Source organism: Gavialis gangeticus, unplaced genomic scaffold, assembly GCF_001723915.1.
Source record: "Gavialis gangeticus isolate Ggan-Ray unplaced genomic scaffold, GavGan_comp1, whole genome shotgun sequence".
NCBI lineage: Eukaryota > Metazoa > Chordata > Crocodylia > Gavialidae > Gavialis > Gavialis gangeticus.
This window is the reverse complement of record NW_017729004.1, coordinates 41,629,263-41,655,558: the sequence shown is the minus strand read 5'-3', so window position 1 is coordinate 41,655,558 and position 26,296 is coordinate 41,629,263. Positions and strand designations below refer to the sequence as shown.

At 45.0% G+C, this 26,296-nt stretch overlaps 1 protein-coding gene across 5 annotated transcripts in view; it reads left to right on the top strand.

Annotated features, from left to right (window-relative positions):
• The window catches only part of ARMC3 (armadillo repeat containing 3), a 157,859-nt gene that overhangs the window by 47,763 nt on the left and 83,800 nt on the right, over positions 1–26,296 (top strand). For 4 of the 5 annotated variants that reach the window (XM_019508298.1, XM_019508301.1, XM_019508299.1 and 1 more), the window contains 5 exons: positions 14,937–15,054; positions 19,045–19,170; positions 22,377–22,445; positions 22,784–22,959; positions 25,704–25,898. In XM_019508298.1, the coding sequence (XP_019363843.1) occupies positions 14,937–15,054; positions 19,045–19,170; positions 22,377–22,445; positions 22,784–22,959; positions 25,704–25,898 (684 nt within the window). The remainder of the gene's footprint in view (positions 1–14,936; positions 15,055–19,044; positions 19,171–22,376; positions 22,446–22,783; positions 22,960–25,703; positions 25,899–26,296) is intronic. The other variant, XM_019508302.1, reaches the window with a different exon arrangement.

Below are 26,296 nucleotides of genomic sequence, written 5' to 3'. Positions count from 1 at the left end.
GAGGGTGCATGGTTGGTGGTGGTGGTGGTGATAAGACATAGACAATAGGTGCAGGAACAATTAAGAGTGGGTAGAAAATGAAATTTATCTGCTCCATCATTTTACTTTTGATTGAAAGTAATAAAAGTAATAACATTGTTAAAGGTTAAGGTTAGGCAAACAAGCAAGGAAGCACACACGTCTCAACACGACCTAACTGGTCATTATTGATGCCAAAATGAACATGGGCCGACAGTGTGGGGACCCGGTCAGAAAGGCCAACCATACCTTGTCATGCATCCACAGATGCATCTCAAGCAGGTCCAAGGAGGTCAGGCCGCAGTTGGAGTACTACATCCAGTTCTGGGTGCTGCACTTCAGGAGGGATGTGGACAACATGGAGAGGGTCCAGAGGAGGGCCACTCGCATGATCGGGGGGCAGCAGGGCAGGCCCTACGAGGACAGGCTATGGGACCTGAACCTGTTCAGCCTCTACAAGAGAAGGCTGAGGGGGGACCTAGTGGCTGTTTACAAACTAGTTAGAGGGGACCAACGGGCATTGGGGAAGTCCCTGTTCCCCCGAGCACTACCAGGAGTGACTAGAAATAATGGTCACAAGCTGGCAGAGGGTAGATTCAGACTAGACATCAGGAGGTGCTACTTCACGGTCAGGGCGGCTAATATCTGAAACCAACTTCCAAGAGAAGTGGTGCTGGCTCCTACCCTGGGGGTCTTTAAGAGGAGGTTAGATGAATACCTTGCTGGGGTCGTTTGACCCCAGTACTCTTTCCTGCCATGGCAGGGTGTTGAACTTGATGATCTGCTCAGGTCCCTTCCGACCCTACCAACTATGAAACTATGAAACTGCGGAGGAGGAGTGGTAAGGGAGGAGGGAGGGCTGAGGGGGGAGGAGTGAAAGAGGATAAAAAAAAAAGAACACATAGCGCTGCCTACTGGCACAGCAGCCCCTTGTGGCGAAAGGGATTCATTACAAGTCTTTGGAGTCTCTGGTTGTTTGCACAAATAAAATCGACACATGGAGTAGCATAACACGAAAGCAATGCAAGCTAAAACATCTCTGAGCAGTGTTAGCATATGGCACTAAATGGACTTTAAAGCAGTGGGAAATCCCGGGTCATACAAACACAAACGCAGTTATGTTGGTGTAAATGGGAAATTTTGTTTCGTCTACACATGCCCAGGGACTTGATCTAGCACCTGATCTGGGTCCAGTCATGATTGTGCCCTCACACCTGCATGCCTTTTGCAATGCGGGATCGCAAAAGGCATGCAGGTGCAAGGGCACAATCATGCCCTCGCATGTTCCTCAACATAAACAGGCTTATTCCTCCTACTTTCCAGCTTGTCTATGATCCTTTGCTCTGACCAAATGTTGATTAAGTCCTCCAGTGTATCATCCTCCTGGGCTGTCAGCTCCACACTGCTGGTCCTGGCTTTCTGAGACATGGTGAAGCAGTTCATGGTCAACAGCACAAGTGATTTGTGAAAGGGGGCTGACAAAATTTGGGCAGGGAGATGCCTTTATACTCAGGCTGTGCTTGCATGAGGGTCTCAAAAAATTCCAAGAATTGTGAAGTCATTACCTGTAAGTATCAAAACACCCAAAGGTCATAAAGCACTCAGTTTAACAACAAAAAATACTTGGTGATGGGATAAATAAGGCCATTATACTATGGGATGGCTGCTCAATGGCCTGGAATGTTGCAAAAATCAATATCTACCTGCCTGCTTGTGCAAAATAATTTTATTACAGAAGGACAGCCTGTTTTCCTTGAAGTGGCAAAAGTTTTGAGTAGCCTACCATTACCGGGAGAGGAGTAGGCAAAACATTTTTTGTTTGCAAGTTTGATTATGTAAGAACACCGGTGGCTGGTAGGCTCAGGATTAAAGGTTGTGCAGAAGCCCCAATGCCCTGGGATGCCAGGGTGAAGTGTTGAAAAAGCAGCTGCACCAAGCTCCAGACCACACAACACCCTACAGTGCCTGCCCCTGGCTTTGTGCAGATGGGTGAGAAGCCACTGCTGACAGAGGGGCAAAATAGAGGCTGAGGATGAAATATGTGACAATGGAGAACAATGCAGTACAGAGTCCTCTGACATGGAGAATATGGAGGACATGGGTGAGCAGGAAGAGGAGGAGGAGGAGGAAGTGGCAGTACTGCTTCTGCAAATTCTGTTTACCAGGGGATTACTGCTGCAACGCTTGAGAAGGATAAGAACTGTGCTAGATTGTTCACTGGCAAGTTGTGTTCCTGGTTGGCAAGTTGTGTTCCTGGTTTAACAGCATTAATGACAAGAAGAAGAAGAAGAAACAGGTACTGAGAGGACTTGGAATACACAGAGGAAAGTGAAGAAGTGGAATTTGACTAGGCTCTGTTGAGAAACCTGAGGGGGACCAGAATCTGCACAGTGTGGGCCCGCAAGAGCAGCTCGGACTGGTGGGAGCGAATCATGCGAATGACCAGCAGGGGCTGGCAATGTTCCGAATGAAAAGGGAGACATTCTATCATATCATTTGGATGCTGTGGCCCCACATCATGAGGCAGGACACTAACATGTGTCGGGACATCCCACCAGACAAGAGGGTTGCAATAGCCATCATGAAACTGGCCAGCCCATCCAGCCTCCGGTACATCACGAACCAGTTTGGCACGGCTGCCTGCACAGTCAGGCTGGCAAGTCATGAGGTATGCCAGCTGCTCAAGGAGATTGCTGCAAACAAAATTATCCACCTGGTGAATCTGCAGTAAGTCATAGATGGCTTTAATGAGAAGGGGTTCTCAAACTGCATGTGGGCTTTAGATAGCACTTACATCCCAGTGCTGTGCCATGCAGGGCGGGGGAGGGCTTTCACAAACAGGAAAGGATATGCCTCCATGATCCTGCAAGCTGTGGTGGACCATCAGGGCTGGTTCACAAAAATTTATAGTAGGTGGCCTGGCAGCGCGCATGATGCGTGCGTGTTCAGAAACTCCCCTCTGCCTGGCCTTGTGGAGAAAGGACACTATGTACCCAGCATGGAGGAGACAGTGATCCGTGGTGTCGCCATTCCCCCGGTTATATTAGCAGATGCTTCCTACCCCCTAAAGCCCTGGCTCATGAAACCTTGTAGAGGGAACATCACTGACCCACAGAATCTGTTTTTTAACTACCATCTGGGCAGGTGCAGGATAGCTGTGGAATATGTGTTTGGCCAACTGAAAGGAAGATGGAGGGCGCTTATGCGCTAGCTTGAGATAGAGCAAGAAAATATCATGGCCTTTGTAGTGGCAGCCTGCTTATGCAATATCTGTGAGAGCCACGGAGAGGTTTTCAAGGAGTCATGGGAAGAAAAAGCACGACAGGAAGTGGCCAGACAATGGAGGTGTTTCCAGGCAGCAGCAGCAGCACAGGGACCGAGATTTCCTCAAGGAGCGGCTGGTCGGGCAGCCCTTGTGCATGATTGTCGGGCAGGATATATTGCTGACAACAACACCTAGGAGTGCTTTGTTCTTTCTCTTGGTTATGTTGATGTGACGGGCTAGCTAGTAGTGACTTAGCCCAGGGGTTTTGAAAGGGGAAAAGATGATTGGAGGACTTGGGATTCCCTTTCCTCACCAACCAGGCCCCAGAGACTCACCCTCCATGTCCCCTGATAGGCCCCTGGAGTCACCTGGAGGGGGATAAAAGGGGCAGTGCAGCTGACTCAGGAGAGCCCAGCGAGATACCACAAGGAAAGAGTCTCAAAGAGCTGGCAAGAGCTGAGCCAGTGGGGTGGAAGCAGTTGCCCCAGAAACACCTGAAGGAGTGGGACCTGCAGGCAGCAGTGGGACCCTCAGCAGTGCAGTGTGCGGCCGGCAGGAGAGGCTCCCTGCTGGGCTCCAGGATCCCCTACGAGAGGGTGTGGCTAGCAAGAGAGGTTCCCCACCTCCAGCAAGGATCTGAGCAGCGACCTGAGAGGTTCTCAGCTCTGCTTCCAGCTCCTCCAATAAGAGGTCAGGCAGCTCAACATGAGGCTGGGGCTTCTGGAAGGTCAAGACACCTAGTAGGTTGGTACTGCATCAGCACTGGGGGCTGTGAGGTAGAGTTTGTTCCTACTGTGTGGGAGATCTGAGTTCAAGTCCTAGCTGGGATGATTTGGTGTGAGTGAAGTAACAGGGAGAAATTCTTGTTGCAGTGGAAAGGGGTCATTGTGTTTTCCTCCTCTCTTCCCCCTCCAGGTACCTAGGCCCTATATTCCTTGTTATTTGACATTTTGTATTTTGCGCCTTTTATATTTCACCAACCAGTATTGTTTGTTTTGCTCTTTGTGTTTTATATTTTGGTTAACCCTGTCTTTTGTCAACTGGATGAGTATGTCTATGATTGTAAGTGTCTAACCTTTGTTGAATCCTGCTCCCTCGGGGAGTTGTAGTGTCCCCTATACCCCCTGGTTTATACTGGTTATGTTCCCAGTACTGTTCTCTCATTAAAAGGTATATGGTTAAGTCCCCATTGGTGGTCTGGCTCTGCTCTATAGGGGGAGGAGAGTTCCCTACACCTCCCACAGTGCTTGTGCACCTGCTTTGATCCCTTCAATTGGAGAGGGGATACCTCTTGCAGTACTGCCCGGGTTACATTGAAATAAATTTACTTACACTTTAAATCTGAGTCTGTCTACAGGGGCATTGGGTGTTGCAGATGTGGGGCAGAGGAGAAGACAGTCAGGGGAAGGGGGAGGAAATCTGGACTTGGGCTAGGGGTTTGCTGCTTCCAGACTGTGACTGGTTTGGGGGAGGGGGGTATTACTCACTGTCACCCACATCTGAATGAGCCCCCCCCACCATGTGGGTGAGAAGGTTAACTATTATAGCTCTTGGGTGGTGTGACAGGGGTCCATCCCCGGGCTTGTCTAACATAGGCCTGGCCCTCTGTCTCTGGGCTACCCACCCACCTATCTCGTCTGCCATGCCTTGATGGAACAATAATTATGGTGTTACTCAGGTGGGAGGCTGCCCATTTACTACCCCAATGCTAGGGGTTGCTATCAACTGCTCCAAACCTCCCCTTCATGGTGGCCCACGCCTTGCAGATGGTATATAACTGTTGGCCTGCACCCTAGGGCATTGGTTCGGGTCACTCCCTGTCACTGTGCCTCTTGGCACTGGGATCTGCCCCCTGTCTCTGCGGCTCCTGGTGCTGCGCCCCCTGGCGCTGGGGTCTGATCACCCCCTATCGTTGTGCTCCCCCTGGTGCTGGGGCTTTGCATAGTAATGTGCCCCAATCAGGCCTCCTTCTCCCCAAATAGCCTCAGCCTGGTCCACCAGATAAAACAATAACATAAATATAAGCCTCTGGGCTATAACATAATTCAAGTCATAAAAGCCACACTCTGGCTCCTTAAAACCCCAAAATGCTCCTTGCACACTGAGCACCGCCCCCAGCTCTGAGTACCTTATAGACTCCTAGAGCCTCATTAGCCACAGCAACTGTCTGGCCAGCAACCACAGCATTCTTGGGTAGTTCTGCCATGCAGGAGCTCTCTTCCTCTGGTCACTTGCCGGAGACCTCCTCCTGCCAGCCTCAGCCCTGGGATTTATAGGTGTCCAGAGGCTTATCCCCTTCCTGTCATCTGCACAGTTTGGGTGGTTGGGCTATTAACTCCTACCCTCCTGTTTGTTGTTCCTGTAGGCTTGGGTGTTAAAGGGGCAGCTCTACCTCTTAGTAACAGAGCTAGGGTTCCCTGTTACAGTGGACTAGGCAGGTGGGGGACCAAGCCAAACAGCAACCCACATTTTCAAAAACATTCCAAAACATTTATATAACAATTCACAACACACCTCCAAAAGTAATTCACAACACATCTCCAAAAGCCGTATGTGTCGCTACAGAAATGTAGCAAGAAACCTTTTTTGCCTGCCCCTCACTCAAATGTGAAGCTCCTGCATATGGCAAAAGCCCCTTTTGCAGTAGTTGCCCGCTTTTGGGGATACTTTCTCTTTTCTACCTTTTCTTTCTCCCTCTCTCTTTTTCTTATATTATTATTATTTTATAATAATAATATAATAATAATAATAGAAATAATAATATTTCTATTGTAGTGAAAATAGAGCTTGTAGATGCTTTTACAAATGTACTTTAAATTTAAAAGTAAGTTGTACCACGTAATAATGTTAGCAAGGGCAGAAATCTCTGTATGGAGTGGGTCCCTGAATGAATCATGGTTGATTGTGTAACACAGTAGCTAGTCTGGATAAGTAAGTTAAGGAGCGGCAATTAACACCTACATACCACAGGCTAAGGAGAGGAAAGAATCAATACAGAGCCAGGAACTCCCTGAAACTTCACTGTTAAAGGTACGCAAGCCCCGGTTTGAACTAATCAACACTGGAAACAGACACTTGGGGCTGAAATACCCCCTAATCAACCACTTCTAGAGCTCTGTTCATCACGGGAGTGAATCAATCAAAATTCATAAATGGACTCCCGAGACTGCACATACCTGCGGACGTGATCCCAGGGGCTGACAGCTGCCATCCAGCAGCTACCAAGAGGGATGTCCTTCGAGGTCAATGACCCCCGGATTGGGTAAGCCTGAGAATTGGGGAGTCACCAAAGTCTGCCAGAGAGGGATAAAAGGCAGTGAAGAATGACCCCCAAGGGTGCCCTCTTTGACCTGACCAGCACCCTGCCTGCCCAGCCAGAGGGACCAGCTGGCAACCCCCTTTTGAAGCAACATCGCACTGAAAGAAGCCTCGACTGCCCATCGATGGTGGACTCCAGCGCTTGGGGATAGGTATATCTTGACACCGGTGCTTAGTGTTCATAGCTAGTTACAGTGAGTGTGTGTGTGTGAATGTGTGTGTATTTGAGGGGGTCAGCACCAAGGTTTATGGTCTGACCTTTGCATCTGTCCAATAAACTAGAATTTTATGATGATCCTGTGAGTTGGTCCTTTGTAGCCAGCTCAAACAGATTGACAGTGTACCTGGGCAGGGAATGGGAGGGTTCCAATGGGAGCCCCCACTGGAAACTGTACTAAGATCAATGAGTTCAGGAATACTGGGAACTGTATTTCAAAAAAACCAGAAAAGAAGAAGAGAGAAGAGCTCGCCACCACCACCAACATCGACAGCAATTGCCAATCAATGGGGCAGCAACAAATACCCACCCACCTGGTACTCTAAACCCTGAATATTTCATGATATCATAGCAGTTATCATAGCAGCTATAATAAATAAAAGAAAAAACACATATATTTATAACATGGTGGGATGGGAAAAGAAAGGAACAGGAGGGGAGGATTCATGTCAGGGGGGATCAGCAGGCACTGGGGAAGTCCCTGTTCCCCCGAGCACTGCCAGGAGTGACCAGGAATAACGGTCACAAGCTGGCAGAGGGTAGATTTAGGCTAGATATCAGGAGGCGCTACTTCACGGTCAGGGTGGCTAGGATCTGGAACCAACTTCCAAGAGAAGTGGTGCTGGCTCCTACCCTGGGGGTCTTTAAGAGGAGGTTAGATGAACACCTTGCTGGGGTCGTTTGATCCCAGTACTCTTTCCTACCATGGCAGGGGGTCAGACTAGATGATCTACTCAGGTCCCTTCCGCCCTAGAAACTATGAAACTATGTGGCTTGTCTTTGGGATTGGGATGGGGTCTTTGGGATCATATACTGATGGAGAGAGACCAGACTGACAGGTGCAAGACTTGCATAGGTGGGTGCAAGTGGCAAGGATTTTGGGTTGACCATGACCATACCCAGGGGAGACTCCCAGTGAGAGTCAGGACTGCCCAGTGAGAGTCGGGGGCAGACACTGGGAAGGCCGGGTGGTTTACATGCGCCTCCTGCTGTAATACATTAGCAAAGACATTACAGGGGGTAAATTGGTATTTGACTCCCCCTACTGAAATCTGAGGGGAATGACACATGAGGCTTAACTTGCTTGAAAGTGCTGTTTGTGCAAACACAAACTCCGTGTCATGCAAACACAAACGTACTACACCAAAACAAAGACGTGTTAAAATTTTTAGGCGTTCTACATGAATGCCCTTGTCGTCTACACATGCCCTAAGTGACCAGATCCAAGGAGGAAATACAGAGTTAGAATCTAGATGATGGGTTGAGTCATGGTTCAGGAGTCGAGAGACCAAATTACAAAAGCCAAGTGGGGTTCCCAAAATCTAGAGTCCACAAGAAGAGCCAAGGAAAGTCAGAAGCCAGAAAACTAGATAGTACAGGATCCAGAGAGTCTTACCATAGATCAGGGCTGCTCAACCCTGGCACACAGGTCAGTTCTGGCCACCAGTGCCATGTCATTGAACCCACGGTGCTCCCAAAGGCATGGGGAAACCTGTGGACTATGTCCTAGTGTGAAGGCTGGCATTGGGCCTGACTGCAGTGCATGGGGCTGGACAGAGTTGGCTCAGGCCCCTAGTACCCCGATCCCAGTATGCGGGACTGGACAGATTTGATGTGGGACCCCCATCCTGACATGCAAAGCTGGATAGAGGTAACTGGGTGCCCTGGGGCCCAATCCCAGCATGTGGGACTAGGCAGGGGCAGCACAAGGGTGTGGGGCCTGATCCCAGCTTGTGGAACCAGCTCATGAAGCATGGGGCCTGTTCGTGGTATGAGAGCCTCACACCACTCATCTGCCATGTGGGGCCAAAATGTTGAGCATCACTGCCATAGCATACCTTGGATAGAGCTACTGGGTGACCTACAGTCTTTAGTTATGGGTGGACTTAAATGGAGATGCTGTTTCTCCAGGAGCCAGTCAGGGAGCCCTAACAGTGGCCAGCTTATTTATCAGCTGAGGTAGGGCTGCCAATTAGAACCTCAGGCAGGTTTGGTTGACTAGGCCATTACGGCTGCCTGCTAGGGCCCCTGATACCTAGACATTTGGGGCCAGAGAGGCAAGCAATGCTGTCAGCATAGGAATGTATGTAAGCACTGCTATTCCATTCTGACCCAGGAGTCTGAAGGTACTGTACTCCTCCTAGCTAGTAAAATTCTCTTGTTTTGAAAAAGCTGTTCTTTGTTGCTGCAAGCAGCTGCTATTTGCATAGTTCCCAAAGAAGTAAAGTCTCTAGAGTAAGTTACTTTGGGCTTACTGAAAGAACCACAATAAGAAACAGTGGTGCTGAAACCAGGTCCCAGTCTCAAGCTGGTTACATGGAAGGGCTTCCTTTTGAAATCTGTGGAAATTCAAATCTGCCTCTAGTCTGGTGATGCATTCTCAGATGGGATGTCAGTACAGTGCAAGACTGTTAATACAGGGCTGGGCAGAGATAGATAAGCTACTGACATGGCCAAACTGCTACTGGTTCAGGAGCTAAAGCCTGATCTCTGCCTAGCACTGCTTTTTACTGTAGGGACATACTTTGAAAGTTTATAAAGGTTGGGCAGGATTGTCCTGTGAATGTGCAACAGAAGTATTTTAAGAAACAGGAGAACACATAACAGCAATAGTCTCCCAGTGCCTGAAGCAGGGTGTTTGTGCCTGAAAACTTGACAAGAATGGTTTTCCATCTATTTTGTTGGTCTAATAAAAGATATCACATCTACCCAAAGAACCTTTCCTGCCTGGAAGTACTTCTGGTCCACTTCTGGGTTCGCTGCCGAGCACATGGGGGGCCCCCATGCTCCTGCGGGATGCTCCATCCACCCCAGCATTGCAGCATTCACAAGCTGTGCTGGTAACTCAAAGTACGAAGAAAAAATATTTAAAGCTGTGTCTATGGCCAAATTGCTGATTCTTTGAATCAGCATCGAATCTTCAGATCCGGATTCAGCCGAATCAAATCAGGGACAGTAATCTGAAGGAATGAATCGAATCACTGTCCCCTAAATCAGGCCAAGCCCGAATCGAATAGGGCCTGCTTTGCACACCCCTATTATACATGTAGTTCATTAACCAGATAAACTAATTAGGACCAATTAGTAATTTCACATGCTTCTGTAGGGCAACTCACACAAGTAAAAGTTTGCAGGATCAGGCTTCTAGAATTTCCATCGATGTTAGGAGAGGGTAAGTTGGTGAATGCACCTATCTTTGCTTTTTACCTTCAAGGGATGTCAGCAGCAGATTGAAGACATTACCCAGCATCCAGAATTACTTTGTTTACACTGTGGTCGGGGCAGGCACAGTATGGACAAAAGGGTACAGTATTCCTTCTTAAAGAAGTTATGAGTGTTCACTGTCTCCCCAGTCATTTAATGAAAACACTAAACTGTATTAATTAATTAGTACTCAAAGCACCCAAACCCTGGACCCCAATGTACCACCCAAGTGACTAGGCTATATGCTGGGATGTCTGTGGGCTACAGAGAGGTATCAGAGCCATTCCATGGCCTCTAATACAGCCTTACATATGTGATAGCCCTTATTGTTGATTCATACTATCTGTATGGAGAAGAATGACCAGCAGATACTGAGGACCCTTCAACACACCTTTATTTTCTCCTTTGCTAACTCCAACACAAAAATTTCTGCGTCCTAGAAATCAGGATGCCCTTCAGAGTAGACCTGTGTGGTAAGCGGGGGATATAACATTCTACAGAAACAGACAATCCTGCCCAGTCTCACATCTTTCTAATTACTAGGTCAGGAGCTTCTGAGGCAGTGGCACATTTCACAGGTTCCCATAATGTCTCACTTCTCTACATCCGTGTATTTCAGTCTGTAATGTGTTCAGGTCCTTCAGAATGAAGAACACTGTATACTGTACAAGTATTACTTACTACTACATCCATACTAAGCAGATGTGACAAATTGAGTTGATAACCAAAAACAGATGCGCACATACTGATCTCCAAATAGTTTGGAAACTGAGAGGTTTTAGCAAACAGCCCAAAGCAAGGAGCAGCAAGGAGGTTGGCAGAGAATGAAGGAAATGTATTACATTACTCCATGAATTACAGCCAGCATAGGTTTCTCTCAAGTTGGCTTTGTTGGCCAGCATAAGAGAGGAAGTGTAAAGCCATGGATGTGGACTGATTTTACTGCATTTTGGTTTTGTATTTTTAAATCTATGAGGGTACAAAGGCTATGTCTACACTTGGTACTTTACTGGTTTAGGAATATCAGTAAGCTATACCAGCAAAGCAATCCTGGACTGGACATGCTTTGTGCCACTCAAGCAAAAGCACTCCTAGGAGCAAAACCAGCTAAATTAGTAGAAGTGCAATTTTGACAATATAACTGCATCTGCACTAGGGGCTTCTGCTGCTACATAGGCCAGGGATCACAATCATGCTTTTCACTCTCTTGACAAATTCTGCTATGCTGGCTGAAGCCTATATCTTATCAATCTGTGACTGAGGCCCCTAGCCCACTTACATTTAACAGTACAATGGGTTCTGATCTCCAATTGTACCATACCACGTGGGCATAGTAGAAGGTAGGATTATGAGATTGGGGATCAGATCCCAATCATGCCATTACTGTTTGCAAGTGTAGAGGGTGCTCAGGACAACAATCCTGGGCTCCCTCTGCACTAGTAAGTTCAAAGCTGGGTGCCACAGCCTGCAGGAGACAGGCAGATGCAGACACCTCGACCCCAACCTCAGACAGTCTGGGTCTGGTTTACCAGGGGCTGTCAGGGCACACTTCACCATGCAGAGAATAGTGGCAGGTAAGACTCTGCTCCCTCTCCCTTCCTTTCATCCCACCCTCTGATTCCATTCAGAGATTTGGCTGCTGAATCAGGCCAAATCTGCGCCGAATCAAATCAGGGACCAAAGCTTTGCACAGCCCTAATGTATAAGTTTCAGTGACTTGGCTGTTTATCATTAGTTGGCAATGCTAGTCTGATGTAACAGTAGCTATAAAAAAATTGAAAGTTAGCACAGCATGTACAAATAATAAATGACTTCAGATATGTAATTATATAGTATAGCTATATACCTATTTAACATATAAATACGTATAACATGCAATGTATATCCAGTGTATTCATATATAATGTAACAACAGTAAAAGGTATAGAGAATTATTCATATATTAAAATATTTTCTTTGCTATATTTTAAATGAATATACAGTCAGGATTAGGGAATCTATATGACTTAGTTCTTATGTAATTGCTAAATATTAGACCCTTTAATCTGATGCAGTGATATAGCTGTTGAATATGACATCAGTAGGATACAAGCAAGTTTTCATGAAGTTGCAAAAATTGCATCTTAAAGCCAAAAATATTAAATTTTATTCATGGTTAAATTTTAAAATCTTCAAAAATTCTTGAGTCTAAATATAAATCACAAGAGCTTTTAGAAGATTACCCTTTCTCAAGCTGCAAGTTTCAAAAAGTCTATTAACAGGGTTAGAGTAGCTGGATTTGATGGAATATTTCTGTCTCTGTGAGAGAAGTCAGAAATGGAAATGAGCACTTGTACCACTTCCAGCTGGCTGAACAGGGATCATGTTCCAGCAATGCTACAACTAGAGCGGGGTGGTAAAAAACTGGTGCTTGGGAAGGCAGGGACTGTGGGTGGTAAAAAACTGGTGTCTGGTAAGTAATCTGAGGTGATGGTGGTGTTGGAAGAATCATTCTATTTTTTTAAACTACCACAATGCAGCAGAATGTGCACCAGGAGCCAAATTTTATTCCTCATGCATCATCTGAGTACCTGCCTCTATACAGGGCTGCTTGCTCTTTAGAGAAATCTCCCCACAGACTGCTCCATGGCTGCTGCTGAAACATCAGAATTGCAAAAGCCCCTATCACAACATTCTACCCTCTTGCATACTGGAATCACTTAGTTTTTGTTGCTTTCAGACTCTCTAGATATGCAAGTATTAGGATTTTCCCAATTTTCAAAAATCGTTGCCCTCAAAGCAACGGCAATACTTCCATTGACTTTAGTGGAGCCAGATGGGGGTTTACAAAACACATTGCAAACTATTTGTCTTCAGAGCTGAGAAAGGAATTCATATTTTTTGATCTGACAACAGGATCTCTGCTTTTGAAACCATTGCCAGTAAATGATGTAGTTAAACTTTGCATATGTAATGTACAGAGATCTGGGTTTTCCATTGATCACAGAAAAACTCAGATTTTCTCCTTTAAAGTTATGGCCTACAAGGGACTGCTTAGATCTGGGTGGAGTGGGTAAAAGACTATCAGGTGGGGAGCGCCTTGTGAATGTGCACGCACACACATGCACATGGCAGCCAGGCAGCATGGAGAGCAGCTCTCACAGCTCCCTACAGGCAAGTCTATGGGGGCGCAGATTGAGGTCCTCACAGTGAGCAAGGGAGGGAATGGGGCAGGGCTGGGGCTGAGGGTGCTGCCCAGCTGGTGTGGTGCATGTGACCCAGAGCTGGGATGGGAATATGCAGCCATGGGGCTCAGCTGGGGGAGCAGAATGGAGCCAGGAGTGGCTCAGCAAGGGAGCTGGTTCCCTGCTGCTGTCTGGACTCCCAGAGAACGGGCCATGGGAGGGGGGAGCATGTGCCCCCCAGATTTGTGTCCAGAGTGGGGGCAGATGTGGGTTGCCCGCTGTGGTCTTGGGGCTCCCCCCTGCTGCCCTCCCCCCAGGGGCCTCTGCAGCTTAGTGGGTGGGACCTGGTATGGGAAGGCAAAGAGGAAAGAGGAGGCTTGATGCCATTGGTACCAGCAGTACTTGCCATGGTGAGGTACCCTCTGCCTGCCCAGCAGCAGCAGAGGGCACATCTCTGTACCACTGCTGTCGCTGCTGCCAGGTGGGAAGGGGGCACCTCGCCCTGGCAGCATGGCTGGTGTGGAAATCCCAGCAGCGGCACTAAACCTCCCTGCCCTCCCACACTGGGTCCCACCTGCTGGGCTGTGGAGGCCCCCAGGGGGAGAACAGCAGGGTGGGGAGCCCCAAGCCCACAGCGGGCAGGCCACATCCTCCCCCACCATGGGCTGTGCTCCGGCTGTGCCACCTGGAGGGTGGGCGGGGGGAGAGCTGGGCTCTGCGCTGTGCTCTGGCCACAGCAGCCACCACCTCCCACAGGCACTGGGGCAGGAGGCTGCAGGCTCTGGCTCTGGTCCTGGTCCTGTAGCTCTGGCAGCTGGGGGCTGTCTCTGGCAGAGTTGGGGGGGAAGGGGCTGTGGGTCACGAGTGAGGGGCAGCAGCAGGGCTTGGAGAGCAGGGAGCTGTGGCTCCGGAGTGAGGGGCACTGGCACAGCCATGGGGCTGTGGGTTGGGAGTGAGGAGTACCTAGGGGGATGGGGGACTGTGGGTCAAGGGTGAGGGGCACTGGCAGGGATGGGGGGCCTGTGGCTCAGGAGCGAGGGGTACCAGTAGGGCTGGGGGGGATGGAGGGCTATGGATTGGGAGTGAGGGGCACTGGCAAGGCCGGGGGGCTGTGGGTTGGTAGTGTGGGGCAATGGCACAGGTAGGGGTAGGGCACTGGCATATCAAGGCTGCTCAGCACCACAAAGTATCCTGGTGAGCAAAGGGGGCAGGGGGAGCTCTGATTTTCCATGATAAAAAAAACAAAATCAAACTTCAAAATGTAGAGGGATTTAGAATATACTTTAGTGTAATGACTGAGGCACTGGTAGGCTTCCAAACAGCTTTAAAATTGTAAATATATCAGTAAAATATTGTGTTCATCTGATACCTATATATAGTGATGCTTCAATTTAATCACAGAAAAATGTGGATTTGGGGGGTTTTAATCAGAGAATTTGGGTTTTTTTCTCAGAGAACTGCAATTTTTAAACAGCAAAAAACCAGGATCCCTGGTACTATGTGTAACTAGCTTGAGTTTACAATTTTGCATTAACACGACTGCTTTAGAGGTAAGTTTTCCCTTTTGCCTTTCAGCAAAATATTATGTTGCTAACAACATTGAAACTTCATTCTGCTGAGTAGATCGAAAACTTATTTTAACAGTGTACTGCTAATTCAGGTGATATTGTTTCTCTTTTTTTAATATGATGAGCTGGTGCCTTGAACAGTCCAACTCAGAATATTCTTTCTCTGCTTTTTGTGTTGGTAGTTTGATACTTTATCGATTGAAAGCAAAAAAGCAGCAACAGTTGTGCTAATGCTTAATTCTCCAGAAGAGGAAGTTTTGGCTAAAGCATGTGATGCTATATATAAATTTGCATCAAAAGGTTTGTCTTTTCATTGTTAATCTCTCTCTCTATCTTATGTTTCTTAAAGTAGTTTGACTTTTTTCTTAGTCTATTAACTTTAACCATCCTGTTTGATACTAAATACTTCCATAAGTTTTTTGTAAAATATCTGTCACGCTATATTTATAGTTATGAAGAGACATGGTTAGCTGTGTTAGTCTCAAGTCAGGCAGAAGGTATGGCAGCGTGACAACTTAGAAAGTAAGTGGTCTCTATGTTAGAACCAGTTTGCTTCCAAGGTGCCACCCTGCCCAGTCTTCTTCCTTAGTGTCTCTAGGCAGAATTCTGTTTCACTTTATGCTCCCAACTGGCTGTGACTCATCTACATAACTGCCTTTTTTTGGCACTTATGCACAGTTTACGATCCTATTCCACGTGCAGCGTGGAGGCGTACCGTGTCCGCATGCCTACTGAGGAAGTAGAGTAGCCTGAATTCTTGTTAGATGGGTACACCACTCCGTACACATGTTTACCAGGTGAGTGGCAGTCATAAAGTTGTAGCTGATCAAAACCCTCTGACTAGCAGGTGTTAGGCACTGGAGGAGAAGGAGGAAGAGGGCCTGTCTAAGTTTTAGCCCAAAAGTCTAAGAGTCAGGGCATTTGCCCAAGAAACAGGAACAGTTGTGGAGTGAAGCATAGGGCTCTGTGCAGCTCAGGGGCTCTGCCAGGAAGCCCTGCAGGCAGCTGCCCAGGAAAGCAGGCTCCACCCAAGAAAAGTGGTGAGCCTGATCTTTTTTTTTTCAATTCCCTTCTGGAGCCTGCCTGCCTGCCTGAGCTGTGTTGGGGCCCGGTACTTCTCTCTGCGGCTGTGGTGCCCCCCCAGGACCACCCGAGCTGGGTGCCTGTGGGCAGGTGCCACCTTGGGGAGGGCCACCACTGCCATGGAGGGAAGCACAAGGCCCCTCCACAGCCCAGGAACCACTCCACCTGCTGGTAGCTTGCCTTCCTCTTCCCACCAGAGAGGCAGGTAAGTCAGTGGGGTGTATGCATAACATGGGGGTTTAATCAGCCCTAAATTGAAGTGGCATTTTTAAAAACCCACTGATTCAATTTAGGGCCCCTGTTTTGTCTACATATGTCCATGTTGGTTAAAATTCCTGCTGGGAAAGGTGGACCTAGAATCTGGGTACTCTGCTTCTGGGGTGAGTGCCCTAACCCGTACAAAGCAGGCTATTAGGCTAAAACATAAGGCGGCCCTCCTCATCTTTTCTTTGCCAGGCCACAATGTAGGAATTAAGGTCAGGTATGTGTGTATGAAGCTGTGCTCTGCTTGGCCAGGGCAAAGTCTACTGTGCATGTTATGTGGATTTTTATGAGTCCATACTGCATGTGGAGCAGGATTACAAACTGTGTGTAAGCATCAAAAAAAGGCATTTATGTGGCTGGATAACTGCCATTTGGGCACATAAAGTGAAATAGGATTTTGTTCCCGGTGTCTTGCATAAATTAAGTAGTTTGAATTCTGGGACTGAGTTTTTAGATATTCTCTTAATGAGACTATAATAGTTGGTAGGAAAAGATTGTAGCATCTTGGACAATGAGAGATTCTGCTTTTCATGTTACATTTTGAGAGGACCTTATACTGGTAAATAATTTTTAAAAGAAAAATAGTTATTTTGAGCTTTTTATGTCCCTGTTTGTTTGTGTTTTGAATTTTACATTTAATTATGTTTGTATATTTCTCTCAAGAATAGTATTTCCATAACTGAAGTATTTCTGAGATCATCCAGCCTCAAATATCTAATTGATTTCTGTGTGTTTTGAAACCAGACAACCATGTCGTATTCTGAATTCCTCCAGTGCTTCTGTTTTTAAAAAATATATAATCAAGGCATTATGTCTTTTGTGTGGCATATTAGACACACATTATATAGTAGGAACCCCCAAATCATGTGTTTATTCCTTTCCCAGTTCTTTCCCAATCACTTCACACATCCCCATTCAGTCTAATCCATTACACAAAGGATATCACTGTATTTATTAACCTATTAGTTTTATATTTAATTTGATTTATTTTACATTGTTCTAAATTGTGATGTTTTTGCATGCTCCAAATTTTTGTATTGATAGAAATTGACTACATAGATGAAGTTGTTCGAAAAAAGCTGGAGGTTTTGAAAGCTAGCCAGGGAATATTTGGAGTTTCTGTAGTGCTGAAAAGTGTTTAAGCTGAGCTTGGATTTGAGTATTCCAGAAGAAGTTGAGGCTTTTGGAATTGAGAAAGTAACACAGTTAAATTTTGGAGAAGAGAAATGATTCCTTTAAATTTGGGGAAGGGGGGATGAATTTTTTGTGCCCTTGTCAGGATGGCTGAGAACTCCCCCTTGCTCTCTGTGGCAGGTTCTGCCATTATGTCAAAAGGAGACAAACATGTTAGTCAGCTGTTTCTGCTAAATTAATCTTTCTTTAAGTAGTTAATGTAGTGGTTAATGTAGCCTCACAGAAAACTACATGGCAGTGTTGCAATTAACTAGATGGGGATTGTCTTTGTTGCAAAGCTAACTCAAGTTATCTTCACTGCTCCTTATTCAAGTCCCATTCACGCACACAACCTGGTGGTGTGATGTTTTTAATTAAAAATTATGGCCAGTTCCTTCCCACAATACTCCTGAATGGACAGACACATTTCCCCAAAATTCAGTGGGAAAGAAATAATAGAGTGGTTCAGCTTAGTGAAGCATTAAGAACATGGGACACCCTCTGGAAGTCTCAATACTGTATGTGAGTATGTGCACAACCAGCATGGCCCCCATGTGATTTCATAGCATGGCTGCTGTAACTCAAGGTAGGTTAATACGAGAGGAGTAACTTGAATATAGGTAGCTTTTGGTAACACTGCAATGAAGATGTCTCTTTTGTGCATAATTACCCTGCCCTAGCTGCACCAAAGAACAGACTGTACTCAGGAAGTCACCCACTTCCTTCCCTGCTCCCTAACTGCTTTGACAAAGGAGTCAGTAATTTCACCTCTGCTCATGGAACAGTTTACTTCTCACTGGGTGTGTCCACATAAGATATTTACTTCAGAGCTGCCTAATTAGCTCCACAGTAAAGTCTCAGTGGGTGTGTCTATACGAGATGCTAACTGCGCAGCAGCCTAATAATACTGTGTAGTAGTGCATCACAGCACAAACAGTGCTAATACGCTACTGTGCAGTATTATTAGGCTACTGCACAGTAACATCACTAAAAAGATGTTCACCAGCACTGCTGCTCAGTAACTTTGGTTATTGCACATTTAGTTAGTACTTGATTATACAAGCCTTTGCCCAGCAAGTGAGGAATAGTGTCATGAGTCCTCCTTTCTATCTGCCTTTGTGTTCGTTTGGTGTGAAGGTAGTTTATCCAGAGAAGTACACCTTGGTGTTAAAATCCCATTGAGATTCATTGAGCAGTTTGCAAGGCTCTTGTTTCAGGTTGTTGACAGACTCAGAAAGAAATTAATGTAGCATTGACACTCAGTTCATATTTTAAGATTTTCTTCAGAACCACAAGGGTTGGAGGAGACTTACTTTTTTTCTACTGAAAGAGCTTAGATTCTGAGGTAATGACATGACACTATGAGTTGGGGTCCTAGATCCAGGCCTACAGTTCTAAAACTCTACTCAAGTCCTCATTGTGACATCACATCCATGAACTACCAAGTTTTATTTATATGGGATGCATTATGTTCATTTCTGCTGTGGGTTAGGGTTGGAATTCTATTACAGAATTTTAATTATATAATCTTATGTTTGGACTTTTAGGTCTTTTTTTTCTTATTGAAATGTTTCTCAGCATTTGGTAATCCATATAAAGAGATTGGTAACATATTATAGATAAACTGATATCTGTAGTATAATATCTATAATCTCTTTATATAGATTATGAAATGTAGAGGGACATTTCAAATGCAACTAAAATGTGTTGTGTTAGAACAAAAATAATTTCAGTAATTTAAATAGGATTCTTAACCTCATTATTGTCTAGGTGATGAAAACAAAGTGACACTCCTGAATCTTGGAGCTGTGGAACCTTTATTTAAACTAATCTCCCATGAAGATCCAATTGTTCGCAAAAACGCTACCATGGCATTTGGTATCATGGCTTCGAATAGTAAGACTCTTGAATTTTGAAAAGTTTTCATTGAGTTGTTATTTTTATGAACAGAATTGGTAGAGATCTATGGGATGTTAAAAACAAGGCAATATTGGTACATATTAAAATATCCTGTTAATGTTTGATACCTTAATAAAATAAAAAACATCCACATGGGAAAAAAAGTGGAGTGGGTGGGGGGAATTTGTCTCTGGTGTAACTCAATTGACTTAGGGTAAAAAAAGGTTTCTGGTTGAGCTCTAAACCACTTAAAATGATGCGAATGTTCAGTTTAAATTCTAACTGCTGAAAGCCTAGTATGTCTAAAAAAGCCTGAGCATATGAAACTCCTGGCTAGCCAGTACGGGTAGAATACATTCTCTCCTTTCACAGAAGACAGAGAGAAACAAGTATTGGTATTTATCATCTCCAACAGATGTCTTAGTTAAATTACAGCTAATGGTATGTCTACAGGTATATATGTACCTAAGCTAGTTTTTAACTAGCTAGCTCAGAAACTGATAGCACTGTAACTGCAGCAGCATGGAGCTTACCATGGGCTACAGAACACACCTAAGAAGGTGGGTAAATACTTGGGTGGTTTGTTAGTGGTCTAGCCACTGCAGCCCCAAACTACTGATACCCAGGCTTACTGAACTATGTCCACACTCCACTGTGATTGTCCTATGAAGATAAAAGAAATATATAAGACAAGGTGAGTTTCAGTGGACACTTTTTATATTTTAAACTTTTGTGTAAGGCTTCATTTCAATATATCACAGTTTGGTAGATGACTGATATGACTGGAAAAATATGACTGATATGCGCCATGACTGGAAAATATCCTTCAGAGGCTGCCTTCTGCTTTCCACATCAATTTGAAGTTTCTGTTCCTTACTTTATCTTCAACTCCCCACCTGCTTACATTTTTGCTCTGATTTCTTCCTCGTCTTCTTTTCCCTTTTTCTCCACCCCAAGCATTTCTTCCAATTTTCCCGTCATGGTCTTCTCCCACTTTAATCTTCATGTGACAACAAGATGCTAGCAGCTATGGGCCCTAGGCTTATGCCTGGAGTTTCTATACTTTCATCTGCCCCTTAATGAAAGGGACATCACCATATGCTATGACACACACCCTTTTTTGTGTACCAGTAATTATGCCAAGGGGGCAGAAGGTCTGAGGAGCTGACTCTGAATATTCACATCTAAGTCCTTCCTTTATGTTGTTTCAGCTTTAACTGTATCATTTCAACATTTTGACATGCTGGTGTATCTCAATACAGCATCATAATTCTGTGATACTTCTGTCTGAAATAACACATTCCCGAAGTCTGCTTCTGAAACTGTGGACTAAATCCTGTTTTACTTTATGTACCTAAATGGCATGATGCAGCTTTGAAATGGTAATTTTGTCATTTATGCACAGTTTGTGATCCAGGTTTGTGTACATAAGTGTGCACATGCCCACAAGTGTTCTCTGCGGGGCTGTATGATGAAATAGGATTGTTCAGGTAAGCATTTAAGGCTGGATAGATCCCAAAACTTCAGTTGAACAAAAAAACACAACTAGCAAATGTTAAACACTAGCAAATGAGAAGGACACTTCTGCGCTTTATCCCAATATGGTAGTTATGAGAGCACTTGCCTGGGCAGCAGAAGACCTTGGTCCTAGGTCCTCTCACTCAGAAGAGCTTAAACTGTCATCTCTTGCTTGACAGCACAGTGCCCTGACCAACGTATCACAGATTAGGCATTTTCCAAGTGTTTCTCCTGCCATCTTTTTGAAGCTGGTCCCATGAGAGGCATGTGGGATCAGGAAAAGCAAACATACCAAAAGTTATGTTGCCCAGTCAGGTGGATCCTGCCCTGGAAAGGAGAGGGTCCTGCCCCCTAAATTGGACTATTGCTTCCAGTGGGACAGAAGCTTCCCTATTGCTCTCTGTCTTATCCAATAAATATTAAATACAAGATGTAGTGGGCCAATTTCAAGAGGAGGGCTGTAGCAAGGTCCTGGCCCCAAGGGTGGCCTTTATGCTCCCTTATCCTTTCCACCAGGCAGCCACATACATCCCTTATCCCTTATCCTGGGGGTCAAAAAAACCTGCAGAACCCCCCTCCCCCCCAGTGCAGCACACACTCGGGGGCAGCGTGCCATGCAATGCAGAGAACACTGGACTGTATGGTATGTGGCTCTGCAGACATGTTTGCAGCACCATATACCACATGACCGTGCTTGTCTGGATGTGCCCAGGGTGATCATATTTGGCTACAGGGCAAAATAAAATCTGAAACTGTGTTTAAGTGCCAAAATATATAGTTAGGTGGTTGCACATATGCCATTAAGGCATGTAAAGTAAAGTAGAATTTATCCCTGGTCTCCTGTTGACAGTGCTTGTGTTAAGCAAATGGCAACAATAATTAAGTCTATTATATGTAGTCTTTATCATGCTTTTAACAATACCCACCTATTTTACATTTGAGATTTGCAATGTGTGTTGTGAACAGAAAATTAGAAAATGATGGCTTTATGAAACAAATCATTCAAAGATTATTTTTAGTGCAATAAAAATACTTAATCTCTGCAAAAGTGTTTCAAGACGTTGGCATTTCATGTTTGTCATCCAAGACTTTGCAATGATTAGTGGGTTTGATAAGTTGTTAAAAAAATCATTTTCAATGAAATATTGATGGCATTTTTGGATGCTTTTTGTAAATCAATATGATGTCATAGAGGGACCAGCAACGTTTTGATGGCACAGGCTGGAGCTTGTGATCTGGATGTCACTGTAAGGTGACATGTCTCCATCCTTCTCTGCTTTCCCCCACCATCTGAGCCACCAGCTGCCAGATACCTGGCTCCTCTGCAGCAAGGATGAACTCAGATGCTGTGGAGCAGCAGAAGGGAATGCTGTGGAAGGGTGGGCAGCATAGCAGAGTTCTATGACACTGATTCCCTGTGTTGGATCCGGTATCTGTGGGCTGGATCAGACTTCTTTACAGGCTGAATCTGGGCCACAGACTTTAGGTTGCCAATTTTATGTTCTGTTCCCATCACCATTCCATTGTGAGGCTTTCCAGCTCAGTCAATTTCTTAGGTTTAGGGATTCACATTAAGTAGCCTCATTAGGGTTTTACTTAGTTTTTCATTTTCAGAAGCAGCTCCATTTACGTGTTCTGTTGATTTAACCAGACAAAAAGCTCCATATTTATGTTTTTCATTGTAGGTGATGTCAAGAAATTATTAAGAGAGCTAGATGTCACAAATTCACTCATAGCTCGGTTGGTGCCAGAAGGTAACTTGCAATGACACTTCATTGTACAAAAATACTGTCAGAAGTAATTTCTTGTTGCCATTTGATCAGGCAATTTAATAGAAAGCTTCCTTGTAAATTATGATTTGTCATAACACATTTTAGATAAGTGATTGACCTTGTGCTTTTATAGACACAGTTCAATTATTCACTGAGTAGTATGGCATGTTATGTAGATTAAATAGCAGATTTACAGAAAAGTCAGATAAGATTAACAGCAAATGTTATTGACTTTCAAATAATATTTTAAACGGTTGGATGAATGAACATGTACCATGCTATATAAAATCTAACTGAACTACTTTATTTTCACCCTGTAGAAGATGTTATCATCCATGAATTTGCTAGTCTTTGTCTAGCACGTATGGCAGTTGAATATACCAGTAAAGTACAAATATTTGAGCAAGGTGGGTTAGAACCACTTATCAGACTGCTAAGTAGCCCTGATCCTGATGTTAAAAAGAACTCTGTTGAATGCATCTATCATTTGGTCCAGGTAAAATATTATTTTAAATTTCTCTATGGAGATTGATCATGTTTTTTCTTCTAATAAATAGACTTAATTGATTTATTTAAAGAACCTAAAACTCAAAGCACATAATTCTTATTCTGGCTACACTTTTCCATTAAAATAACTTAGTTGACCTTGGTGCAGTTTTTTCTTGTATTATAGAAGTGTGAGATCTCCATCAAACCCCCAAATGTTAAAAAAATGCAAATCCCTTTTCTAATTTGAAAGATTTTAGCTGAAAATTGAGGGTTATAGAACATCCTTCTTAAGCTCTGAACAAAACTGCACAGATGAAGTAATTAAAATTTGTATCTTGCCTGGTTCTGGCCAACAAGCTCTTATAGTTAGGGATTGAACTTCTTTCCAACTGTAGGTAAATAATGTTGGCACCTACTTTCTGGAATTGGAAGGAGAGTATTATCACTGGCTACTTGGTCACAATCGCTGCTAATGTCACCCATACGCTGCTTAGCAAAAGAATGGTGCATTTGTATAGTAGTTCTTTTCAGAGGCTTAAGTGAATCAGTTCAATAATGAATTCAATTCATGAGGCTATCTTTTTTGGGGCATCAGAGCATGTCTTTATTCTGAATCACATTTTACTGTTTCTCTTCTCTTGCTATCTGGTTGGCTTTGTTGTAGGGTATATCTGGATAACTGCACCTGGTGCTTGCTTAAAGTGATAAGGAAAAATCACGTGCTGCACATGTGCAATGTGCTATTTTAACCAATTGTAACTTCTTTGTTTCTTAACCATGTTTAATATGATTTAGCATGGAGTCTCATCAAGCAATATGTGAATGTGTGTATATATATGTACACATACACAATCATAAATATAAACAATCTGTTTTAAGTTTTCAAAGCATGGAAAAGAGATGAAACAGGGCAGATACTCTGAAGTGTAAAAAACCTATTTTCACATTAAAATAATTAAAAATGATCAAACTAATTTTTATCATACTTTCCCAAAAAATCCACAAGTGAGTTATAATGAACACAAGTGTTTTCAGCTTATTTTCCCCGCTTTATATGCTAACAATAAGATCTTAGAATGAGTCTATCCTCAGCCATAATGGGGCAGTATAATGAATACTTTAGTTACAAAATTGTTTGAATTTTTTTTAGCATTGTTTTGGAATATTTTATTCCATATCCACTCTTAGCCAAAATGGAAAAAATCTTTAGAGTTCCATGCTCCGAAGCATTAACTCATTATATGTTTGTGTCGCAGGGCAGTTACGCGCCCTGCTCCTAGTGAGGTTTATGAACTTAAGGGGGAGGTGTGTCGCAGGGCACTGAAGTGCCTGCTCCTAAAGAAGGACAGGTGTTGGTTGCTGGGGCAACCACAAGGGTCAGCTGACCAGGAGGGGCAGGGCGGGGCCTATATAAACAGCCCAGGCTGAGGCCATAGGCAGTTCTCTTCTGGCAGTTGAGAGAGTAGGAGCTCTGTGGAAGCAGGTAGTTTCCCCGGGTTAACATCAAAGGGTGAAGGAGCACTGTTGCAGTGTTGCAGTCTATACAATCTGAGGGCCTGACTTAGCTCCTGGGTGAAGAAGCCAGGTAGAGGAACCCCTGGCAGAGAGGGAAAATGATGACTAGCCAGAGGCCTTAGAGTTTGAGTTTTAGCCAGGAGGCTTGGGTTTTGTGTTATAGCCGATTGGCTTGTGGTTTTGCTTTGTGGTTACACCGGAGGACCGGGTGAGGCTATAAGGGGTTGGAGGAGGCCTCATAGGAGCTCCCCAGTTGTGTGGGGGTTCCTGGTGCCAGAGAGGGCACAATAGTTAGGAGGTGCACTGACCCCAACCCTGATAAGGTGGGGTTCAGTGCAGTGAGGGCCAGGTAAGGCCGAGGCTGCCTGAGCCCTATAGTGGAAAGCCCCAGTGGAGCGGGGGACCTGGAAAGGGGGTCTGGGGGCCAGGTAAGGCTGAGGCCGCTTGATCCCCAATTGTGGGAAGCCCAGTGTGGGTGCATGCAAGAAGACCCAGTGGGGCATAAGACCTGAGAAGACGGGTCTGGGGGCCAGGCACGGCTGCGGCCACCTGAGCCCCGATTTGCGTGAGGGCGAGCAGGGCCCCAGGGAGGGCGTGAGGGCGAGCAGGGCCCCAGGGAGGGCACAGCAGTCAGGATTAAGGGCCAGGTAAGGCTGAGGCCGCCTGAGCCCAATTGTGATGAGTCCCAGTGCGGTCATCGGCACGAAACCCAAAGTGGGCGTGTGTTAAGCCCCAGGGAGGGCGCATGAGAGTACATTGGGAGAAGCCCCAGGGAGGGCACACGAGAGTACATTGGGAGGAGCCCCGGAGAGGGCGTCCGTGAGGACACAGGCAATAGCAAGCGACTCAACAACTTCCGGTACAGCAGAGAGGCTTGGGGCATGGTATAAGGGGTGGTAGGAGCCACGCACAGCCCATAAGGCTGGGTGCACCAGATCGACCTACACGGAACAAGGGCTAGGATAAATAAGAGCACCGTGTCCAAGGGGACAAATAAAGGCAGCCTCCCTTATAATACTTTGACCATCAAAGACGTGGTGGGCGAGAACGAGGGTGCTTGATTGCCAACTTGGCACGGTAGGGGGCGCCAGGAGAGATCACAGCCGCTCCTGGGTCCCCACCCTGTGACAGTTTGAAACTATAGTTTCTCTGGTTTTTTTCCTGAACAGACAAGAACCAGCGTGCTGTTTTGTTTCTGTTTCACTTACATTGTTACAATTTGGTATTTTACTACAGGATTTTCAAAGTCGTGCTGCAGTTCGTGAGCTAAATGTGATTCCTCCTTTGCTGGAACTGCTGAAATCTGAATATCCAGTTATTCAGCTGTTAGCACTCAAAACACTGGGTGTAATTAGCAATGATAAAGAAACCAGGATAATACTGAGAGAAAATCAAGGATTAGATCATCTTTTTAAGATACTAGAAACTAAGGTATAATTTACTGGAAATATTCATTCAACTATAAAAAAAATCATGAAAAAGTGGGTGTCAAATATTTTCTATCCAAACTTCACCGGCAGAAAATTCCAACTAAGAGAAAGAAACATCATTGTCTTAAGTCTGTAATTGAGGGGAATAATATATATTTTTTAAAAGTGCTAGTAGCATGTTTTATTGTATTGCTTTATTTGATGCTATCAGGGAGATGACAAGTTTAGAGAATAAAGCAACTTCAGAGGATTGTATCTTTATACTATCCCTGTGAAAAGGCAAACAAAATACTTTTTTTTCTCTGAACTTTTTGGGCACGTCCACACATACAAGCATGTGTGCTTGCAGCAGCTCAAGTAGAAGCGGTGCAAATTTGAGCTAGGGCTTTTTGCTTCAGT